This window comes from Lupinus angustifolius, chromosome LG01, assembly GCF_001865875.1.
Source record: "Lupinus angustifolius cultivar Tanjil chromosome LG01, LupAngTanjil_v1.0, whole genome shotgun sequence".
In the NCBI taxonomy this organism is placed as follows: Eukaryota; Viridiplantae; Streptophyta; class Magnoliopsida; order Fabales; family Fabaceae; genus Lupinus; species Lupinus angustifolius.
The window spans coordinates 7,427,641-7,438,490 of record NC_032009.1 but is presented as its reverse complement, the minus strand read 5'-3'; the positions used below and the strand labels follow the sequence as shown (position 1 = coordinate 7,438,490).

The 10,850-nt window shown below is 32.9% G+C and overlaps 1 protein-coding gene across 1 annotated transcript; it reads right to left on the bottom strand.

The window, feature by feature from the left end:
• On the bottom strand, window positions 4,633-10,511 carry LOC109348915 (peptidyl-tRNA hydrolase, mitochondrial). Its single transcript, XM_019589529.1, has 9 exons — window positions 10,383-10,511; window positions 10,101-10,243; window positions 9,519-9,603; window positions 9,364-9,431; window positions 8,030-8,080; window positions 7,864-7,937; window positions 6,339-6,397; window positions 6,174-6,250; window positions 4,633-5,081 (listed from the first exon to the last, which is right to left on the bottom strand). Exons 2-9 carry the CDS (start codon window positions 10,209-10,211, stop codon window positions 4,947-4,949), a joined length of 660 nt encoding a protein of 219 aa, XP_019445074.1. The 5' UTR covers window positions 10,212-10,243; window positions 10,383-10,511; the 3' UTR covers window positions 4,633-4,946.

Sequence of the window (10,850 nt, the reverse complement as noted above, 5' to 3'; positions counted from 1 at the left end):
AAACCATATTTGTGTTGGTCGGTCTATGATACTTGTAACACAAGTCGGTGACTTGGTCTTTTATGCGTTATGGAATATTTTTACAAGAAATTAAATACCAATTCAAACTAATGAGTAAGTAGCCAAGAAATTACTTGATATATCATATATATGTTTGATGACTACTTAGTTTTTTTTTATTTGTCTTTACATCAAGAAATAAGGCATGTATGAATAAGGATAGTGAGTGATGCCGGTCAGTGATATATATATAATGACTTCTTGGTGTATTCATTACTTTTTTTGTTTTGTTAAATTGAAAAGTGTTAAATGCACAAAATTAAAGTCAACTACCAAACAAATATGTAATTTCTGGATCATATAACGCGTGCCTGAGTATGTGTAAAGGAATGGTAATGGTAATGGTTCATTATGATTGTTATGTGAAAGTCAAATGACTACTTATGCAACTTTCAATGTTGACGAGAGTAATAATATTTTTAGTACCAAATCGTTGTACAAATTCTTATACTCACTTTAACATAAAGTGATATATATATATATATATATATATATATACCATTTATAAATTAATTATTAATAAACAAAACTTCACAAAAAATTATTAATAAATAAAATATTATTTTATGATATGTATCACTTTCTTATGGGTATAATGATTTGTAGGAGAATTTAATATAATGATATATCATTTTCCTTTTTATAAATGTCTATTATCTATGTAATGTCAGTATAAATATTTATATAAAATTAATATATTATTTATCTTTCATTTATATTACTTATACAATATTTAATGATAATCAAATATGAATTGTAGATAGTATGGTAACATTACAAAAAAAACTCTTTGAAGGTTAAACCTTATATTTTTTATCTACACGTATTGTTTTAAATTATTGCGCCGATGCTTATAGAAAATATTGAAATTGGGGTTAGGGGTCGTTTTTAGCTAGATTAGTTGAGTTTGGAAAGAAACTTCTTTATTTTTCTATCAATTGCTACTTAAGATTGCTCAAGTTATATACTTAAATATGATTGATTAGATAGAAAGTAATCATGAATAAACAAATTGTTATGTAATATGAAGCCATGCATGCTTCATTAATTACTTATGAAATGCATCTAGATGCAATAGCAAATTAAGGATCGTATCTTTTATGATTTCAGAAACACCTACAGCTAAAAATCCAGAAACATGTCACTTTGTCAGTCGTTGAACTAAATAATTATTAGTTTAAGCTGTTTAAATCAAAAATATCACTTAATTAAGTCAATTATGTGTTCTTCAATAATTCTCCAAGTGCAATTTGTAACCATAATTAATGTAGTAATATTAATCAAAATAAAATTCAAAGCATACATTGCCAAATTGGGATGACAGAAGAAATTGGCTGATACTTCCTGTCTGTAATAATTTTGCACTAACTCCTGTTTATGAATAACCATGTTTGCATATTAGCATTAATATTTCTATGACCCAATATTGAAATATTGGATGATAGAAATATTGGATGATAGAAATATGTGATGCTCATCCTTTGCTTTCAAGGTTTGGCCAGCATGAAATCTTAATTTCATGGCATTGTTTTTTACGGCTGAGAGTAAGCTTGGTGTAATAATAAAATTTTTGCTCAGTGACCATCAAGTTATGGGTTCAAATTTTGAAACAGCTGATCCTCTTGCAAGAATAAGATTACATACATATACATTCCTCAAACCTCGCTAAGTAAAAATCTCGTACATTGAACCGACTTTTGTAAAGCCATATGCCTCTAAAGAATCCTAAAATTTGTTCATACTACAAAATTAATTTATATTTAGATCCCAACAAAGTATTGTTTGACATTTATATAACTTTTGATATCTCAAAAAAGAGTGTTAGGCATCATTACATTTGTAACCAATACCACATGCCTATAAAGAACCCTAAAGTTAGAGCAAACTATAAAACTAATTAAATTTTAATTCCCAATCAGTATTGTTTGACGTTTATAACTTTTGACCATCTCAAAAGGTTTGATAGAATTCATATTAGCCACTAGGAAGTGATTTATTCCATAAGCTCAAAAGTCACAAGATAGGTCAACTACAAATAAACCACACCAATTGAACAAACTGGCATATAATTCATGCATAAACCACCTACCAAGGTACCATTAATTAATGAAGAGCAAGTTTGCTTCAATTAAGATATAGTTTTCATACTACTGTAATGGATCTATTATGGAGTCTGGCTTGGTTCTAGGACAAAGGGTTGTGCTCGAACCATAATCCAACTCGGTCAAGCCATTCTTAAGCAATTCAATGTTGTCCAACCTATCTCAGTGGCAGAAAACAAAGTGATTTTTCTATAATCATACTTTTCATAACTGGATAATATTTAATCATTATAGACACTTATAATGGTTATTAAATACACAAAAAATTATTAACCATATTGATAATGACTCATCATGCTTGACATGCCATATATATATATATATATATGAGTAAGGTCATCAAGTATGAGCACTTTCTCCTTAATAATTTGTTTACGAATTAAATTTTGGAAAGAAATGAAAGGTTTCAGAATCATGAAATATACTTCTGAGATAATTTTAAAATCTGTCAATTCCCTTCATTCCGTTCCAAAATTCAACTCACAAACAAATAAATGGTTTGTTTGCGAATTAAGTTTTGGAGAATGAATGGAAAGAGAAAACTTAAGAGCCATGAAATACATGGTGAGATGGCTCCAAAACCTTTCTTTTCACTTCCTTCCCCTCCAAAACTTAACTCGCAAACTAGGGGTGAGCAGGACCCGACCCTACCCGCTCACCTGGCACGACCCGATTATGATCAAGTCCGAATAAGGTTGGGTCTGATCGGGTTTAGGGCCGGGTTCGGATTCAAAAAATAGACTCAGTCAATATTTAGGGCCGGGTAGGGACCAAACATGACCCAACTCATCCCGTCTCAAGGTCACTCGCTCTCATGTTTGTATGTGTTTCTACCCAAATGTGTATAGAGTAATGATACTCTTTTGGTCAAAAGTATCATTTATTCTTTAATTATTCCATAATATATACATGATTAATTATATATATCATTTTGTATATCAAACTACATATTCATAATAATAAACATATTGAGAAGTCTTTATTTAAAATGAGTATACATTATATTTAATCGAGTCTAGGGTCGGTCGAGTTTAAAGGTTGACCATGTCGCTGTTTATGGTCGGATCTAGGGTCGGGTTCAAAAAAGTGACCCGACTAATATTTAGGGTCGAGTAAGGACAGACCTTAACCCGTCCCAATCTGGCCCATGCTTACCCCTACCGCAAACATACCCTCAGAGACATCCCAAATATAAACTTCAGCAAAGATCCCATGTGACCATTTTCACCAAGAACACAAATTTTCTTTACAAAATAATCCAAAAAATGAAAAATGCCTATGGAACATGCAGTATATCTCATACAACATTATGCCAACTATTTTTTTATTTAATAAAACAACTTATAGTGGGTATTCATTTAATTTGACCGTGAGTATCACATTTCATCATTAATGAACCATTACTGCTGAAGAATCCTAAACATATCTATATAGAATATATAGCAAAGCAACATGCATAGGGTACAAAGCCAGCATATATGGTACTACGGAAAATCAGATCTGTCAGTTTTATATTTTTTAAATGTCCCTTTAGGTCATGCAGCACATGGGAATTTATTCAATCCATTGTTGAAAACCAGTTTCTGCATTTTCCATAAAATGATCAGATTTCAGAACAGCTGGCTGCTATAAACTCTACCATCAATCATACATGGACCATACATCATAAATAATATAAAACAAATTGGACCAAAAAGATCAACAACAACCAAGCTTTAATCTCGTTATATAAGGTTCAGATATATGGATTAAGCAATATCAGAATAATTTATCATAAAAATGTTCAATGACAAAACATTTCTTTCTAATTTTTTTTGCTATACAGTTCATTCAAAAGGGCAAGATCAAATGTAATAAAATCTATTAAAAAATTAAGCATATAGTTTACTATATAAATTTGAACTAACCGACCAAGCATCATATCCAAAAATGGATGTGCACAAGCTTAGAAAGTCTCATACACCAAAAAACTAGATGGTTTGCCAGCTAATTACAACTTATTTGACACCTACTCAAGTCTTCAAAATCTTGGTATCACTTATTAGATGATAGAAGAATCATTTATCATACTCATTGTTATCTTAAACTTCCAAAATACTTTGTACCTCCTATTTAACCTTAATATCAAGCCACATAGCTAGGGAACATAAATTATAATTTAATTCACCAATTTACATTTTCCAATTACTTCCTACTTGAGTAACTTGAATTTCAAACTATCCCTCTTTAGTTCAACTGTAACAATTCCTTACCAACCTTAAAACTTCCCCAATGGAGTCAAGGCATGCACTAGTTTGAAAGATGCTGCCCCATTTACCAAATCAAAAGCCTAGACACAAATTACCAATCATTAATACATGCCAGCAATCTCACCCATAATGCATTCAAATATGTGCGATTGCAGATATCCTTGCTAAGACTAATCAGGATGGAAAAAAGTTGGTCAAAAACCATTAACAAGATAGAGTAAGTGAGCAAACAAAATGTATCCAAGTTACATCATGATATTAACACATGAGTGATATAAAGTGGATACAACCTTACAAGCTTGCTGTAAAGGAGTTTTTCCTAAAAAAAGTTATAGATACCTCAAGAATGTTGGAAATATCAAGGTCATTTCATATCATTGAGTTTGAACCCATTCATACTTAAAGGGCAGCCCAGTGCATGAGACTCCCACTTAGTGGGGTCTGGGGAGAGTAAATGTACACAGCTTAGTGGATAGGTTGTTTTCAGGATTTGAACTCATTCATACTTACGCAGGCAAATTGCAATCATGAAATCCTACCAAACTGGTAGTGTCTGCACTCTTAAGTGCTTATACTTTTGCTCTTGGTTGAACCTTCTTGCACTCTGTACCAAACCTTTAGACAAGAGGAGCTTCAAGGCATCGACCCCTTCTTGCAAAGCCTCATCAATCTGTCCAACAAGGGAAACAAGAACAGAAAATTAATTGCATATATTAATATGCAGCCAAGAAAATAAAATCAATGAAACCATTGTACATATTTTTAAAAAGAAAGATTTTAGTCATATTCAGGCACAAGGGGAATTCATGTGAAACAAGCCAAAATGTGAAAGAGCGGATGGCTCGTGAGATACAAGAGCAGATCCCATCCCTTTGAGAGAATGAGATAAGATATAATGGTTCAAAAAATTGGAGACATTCTAGCAGATATGATGTGGACCGGACCGAAAAATAGGTGCGTTTAATTGGATTTGTAAAATCACTTCGTGAGGCACAAACCTAAAAATGTCAAAGCCGTTGTAACCTTTTGGTAACAGGTCTACCCAGGAATTTAAAAAGAATACTGAAAAAACATTGAATACAAAATAATTTGAACTGTTAAAACGCCAAGCCTACGACCATTTCCTTTGATTGATGACAATCATTTTACTCTTTCATGTCCATCTTGCACTTGTACGAAAACAAATTTTATAGGGTTAATAACTTAATAACATGATTATTGCAGCTATAAAGCAACATTAAGACAGCCAAATCTCTTGTCTCAAGATAGACAAGCCATCTAATTGTTGGTCCTTCATAATTTATGGAAGTTTTATTTTAATCTTCCTAGTTTGAGTCATAATTATTAATAGCGGAGTGCAGTTGATTACTTTCTGGGCTTCACTCTGGTGCAGATCACATGGGCTTTTTCGGGGTGTTCATATGGGAGACTGGTAAGCTTGTTGCATGACCAGTTTGCATAGTATCAAAGTTTTCTTTCTATTTTTGTGAGGATTCCTTATCCACTTCCTGTAATTATGCTCTTTCGCATCTAACACTTTCTTTTTTCTATAAAAAAGGACTCCTATCGCTGTATTGTGCAACACAATGCCAGCTCATAATTTTCCAGTTATATTTGAACTGATATTAATAAGTGGATTCAAAATCACTAAGTTGAAAACTTGAGGAGCAACACTGTTTCAATTTGAACTATAGGAACCAAATTGAAAGTTTCATTACACTGGAAGAACCATAGAGCATTTGATAGTAAACCAAAAACTTACCCGTTGTCTAGCTGTTACATTAAATTTTTGAAGCAAGAATGCTTTAGGATCCATTTGCCCTGGAGGCTGTCCAATACCTGACAACAAAATGAAGTGAAAATAATAATGACAGTAATAGTCTACAAACCATGGAAAGAATAAATGATTTGCAGAAAAAGTACCAACCAATTCTTAGCCGAGGAAATTCTCTATTTCCTCTGAAGTGATAGATCACACTCTTCAACCTGGTTCAGTGAAAAGCAAGAGATGAGAAAATATTGAGTAGCAGTACTCAAGAAGCACTTGACTAGAGAAAATCAGAGCTGAAAAGATGATAAATTATAGTTGATGAACTCATTTTCCAGAACAACCCATCCCTTGAACATTATTGAATCACAAACACCTTCAGTTGTCCCCAAGAGAGTCAAGTCAGTTGGTTAAGCTGCAGGACATGAAACGTGATTGTCCGGATTCAACCCCACAGAAGTGCCTTCGAAAAGTTAGGTACATGCATAGATCTGATAGGAGGCTGAGGAAGAGGAGGGAAATGCCTTGAAGACAGGAACTAAGCAGTAAGTACCACTACCAACTCTAAGTGATAGGCCCAGAACTTTTTAGCAGTTATCCCTACATCTAAATGCATGTCTTAAATAAATACCTTTAAGAATTGATGTATTAGTCACTAATATTTTCTTCTTTCTAGTCTATCCCCGATGTAATTAGGATAACTTAGTAAAGGTTCTAGAATAGTTTTGTATAAAGGATAAGTATCCAAAAAGGACATATGATTAAATGGAAATTCTTAAGGAGAAAAAGGCCTCAAAATCTGAACTGATGAACAAAAAAGTAGGAGTCTTGGGTAACAAGCTAAAGTTGCTGAAAAAGCAAGTAGATTTGGAAGAGAACAAGGATTGCAAAAAGCTTGATAATGCAACAATTACATGGGACAACAAAATAGATAATCAACATGTTACAAAAGTAGATGCACAATAAGCCTTTCATCATGCCTAAGAAATGATAAAACGATAAACTAATCAAGGCAGAGACTGTGATGTGAAACACAGTTTGGTAAATGCAAGACCAAGGCAAAAGAAAATTTCCCTCAACCCATGATACAGCTCAAATGAATAATTGCTTTGCCAATTATACAACAGCATAGACTATTGCCATCACAATATATCCATTTTTGCTTTACTACACCTTCCGACATTGTCCTCCAGAATACCATCTTAACAAAAGGTAGGATGGACTTCCAAAGTAATCATTATTGGATTATGACTCCAGTAACATCTCCAATCCATTTAAAAAAGTCTGCATTTGTGTGTATCTTCTTCATATAAGATTTTAACAGACATTTATCAGAATGTAATTAGTGAATTACAAAATCTAATTCCAATGTGTAAACGACACAATAATATCTATGGAGGAGCGGGTATTTGTACAAGCAACAAATTTCGTATGGACAACATAAAATATGATTGTCAAAGAAACTTATGGAAAAAGCTCCTGTAATGTGGGCTTGAGTGTAAAATGACAAAGTGAGGGGCTATCCACCCGAGATTATTTAGTGGGCTGAGATTTTGATACACTATATCGAGAGTGGATATCCCATTTTCTTACTTCACAGTTCACACCCAAACTCACTTTAAAGGAGCATTGCCCGAAACTTATAACACCAATTTTGCTTCACAACTATCAGATAGTATTGTACCCTTTGTGGCTTCCATGACCCCCTTTGTCATTAAGTCGAAGTACCCCACATGGCAAGTTCAAGTCATCATGAAACTACAACAGAAAATACTTGATTAAATAAAGAACGGCACACTTATCATCAATGAACACTTGAAAAAGAAGGCATAGCATTTGGAATAACTTACAACTAGCACATGAGTAAGAGGTAACTTATAATAAGCAGCCAGTGGTCCTGTCTGCAGTAAAATGAACAGATATATATCATATATTATCACTCATATTGATAACCAGCACAAATAGGAAAACACCAGCAATACAAGCTAATAAAACCAGTAGTAGGCTACCTCCAACATAGAGACCTACCGTGGAGTCTATATTAGTGTACTACCTTATGACCCCAGCAAAAATTGATCATATGAAATACAAAAACTGGTAAAAATAAAAAATAAATATGCGACCATGATGGCCATCTTTCAACCCTTCATTATTTATGACAGAACATTCTTCTATTTTCTTTTTCCCTTTCACCTTAGGAAACTCCAAGGGAGGGGAAGGTTAATGCCAATAATAACCACTAAGGGCCTCTATTTGACAAAGGAATTACAAATATACGCCTAATGCATGAAGATCCCACCTAAGAGGGTCTAGGAAGTCAAATGTATGTAATCTCATAAGTAGAGAAGTTGTTTCTAGGATTTAAACTCGTGACCTCCAGGTCATAAGCCTAAGGCATGCCTTCTAATTATAAATTCAGAATAGATTTAGGGGGAAAAAACTACCTTTCCATGGCCCCGATTCCCTTCGATCGACTCCAATTTGAATTGATAGTATCAAAACTATGACTTCTTAATGAGTATGACCTAGCTCTACCATGTAATAGCAATTTTAAAAACATAGCCAAACAACAAATCTAAGATATAATCATCATAATATTATTCTCGCTGTATCTAAGTATCATCTAGATATACTATATAAGATAATTTAAGATATTCTGAGATACTTTCATATATTCTAACAAAAACCACCATCACTACCACAACACCCTCATGGGAGTTTCCCTCCATATAACTTTAAGCAAAAGGATAACCTAATTACTAAAAGAAAAACAAAACAACAGTCCCTTTGCCTTAAAAAACGGCCTAAAAGCTTCAAAAGAAGCTAATTTAGTGGTCTAATACCTTTAGATCATCCATATGTAACTAATCTACTAAGTTCCTTTTGTACCTCCTCACTCACAACAATGCTAATCAACAGGGTTAAATTCCAACGCACTAATCAGTTTTATTTTTAAAATTTTATTGAAAACTCATCCAAGAAGTTTTCACCCCATTATTATCCCTATATTATACTGATCATCAATGAACAAAGTAGTCAATTTAAGCTACAGAATTTATAATCAAATGAATAAGTAGTTTAGTGTAGCTAGTGATAAAAGCCTTTAACAGCACAACTTGTAGAAACTTAAGTAGAATATATGCATAAAGGGGGAAGGAAAAGAAAGAATATCTTAATTCCTTACAGATTCACCACTGAGATTCATGTAAGTTTGAGGCTTTGCAAGGAAAACCGGAACTTCACCTACAAAACCTGTAACAGATTACCTTGCCTAAATCTCGGGAATCACAAATACTGAAAGGGACAAACAGAATATTTAATGCACTGTATCACACCAACCTTTTCCAAAAACTGCTTTGGAATGGGCCGTATTCATAGGAATCCCCACTGACTCAGCAAATGCATCGATCATCTCAAAACCCACCTGTCAAAGAAGAATTTTACATGAAATTGCTAATCAGATACTGAGTGTGTTTGGTAGAGCTTCTTTTCGAAGAAAAAAGGCTTTTATTTGCATAAAAGTTGTGCCCAATATTTAAACATATTTGCCAACCATACATATTCAGCCATTTTTAGCCAATATTTAAACATATTCAGCCATTTTTAGCTTTAAAACAGGATTTTTTTTATATGGGAGCTTAAGATTATTCTTTCAAAATCATAACCTAATTTTAGAAGCTTTATCAAACAAACACTAAGCTAACCCCTTTTGCAAAACACTTATACTACAAATTGAGGTTGATAACTACGAAAACTAACAAGTGACAGAAATCACTGGCCCATTTGTAATAAATAACTTTCATATAAAAAAATCACTTTTTAATGAGGAAAAAGGACTAAACACACGAGCTGTAACAAGTTTGATAACAGAATCTGTAACCAATATGAAGAAATGATAAAGATAAGTACAGAAAATGTTACATTGTGTCTAGTTCCTTTATATTTGTCTCCAGGGTTGCCCAAACCAATGAAAAGCCAAGGGTGTGGAGAAGCAGAAGTGGAAAAGCAACGACTGCTTAACCTAATAAGCATAATAATGATAATATAATAGCTTCTCCACAAAACTGCAACACATAATTTAACATTAAAATCAGTTTCATCAAAATCACTTGTTGGGTGTTATTGCAGTTAGGAATGGAAAAAATTGAAAATCAAAAATTGGAAATTAAATTAACAAGTTGGTGTTTGATAATTGATTATTACCTAGGAGCGTTGGGTGGCTATAGTCGAAAGCTTCAGGTGTGAAATGGGATATTGCGGACACAGTTATCTCAAGCCTCTTTCTTCTCCACAGTGTCTCTCGCCACTTTATAACGAAAACTCCTGTTTTTGTTTTTGGAGAAGAAGATTTATTTTATATTTATTATTATTACCATGAGGAAGATTTATAACTTCTTACCAATGTTATTAAATTCGGACCGGTCATCAAATTGGTGAGGGTACATGCTTATATATATGTGTGTAAACCTGTAACAAAAATTATCTAATATGTAGATACTCAAATTTATAATCCATATTTATAGTCAAAGTAAGAATTCTCATAAGCAAAGAACTTTAATAAATCTGAAGTCTAAATTACAAATATAAATAGTAATCCACAAGTACTTGTCTTACTTAACAAACTCGAAACATGTGACGCAAGTTCATAACTCAGTCTACATAACATATTAT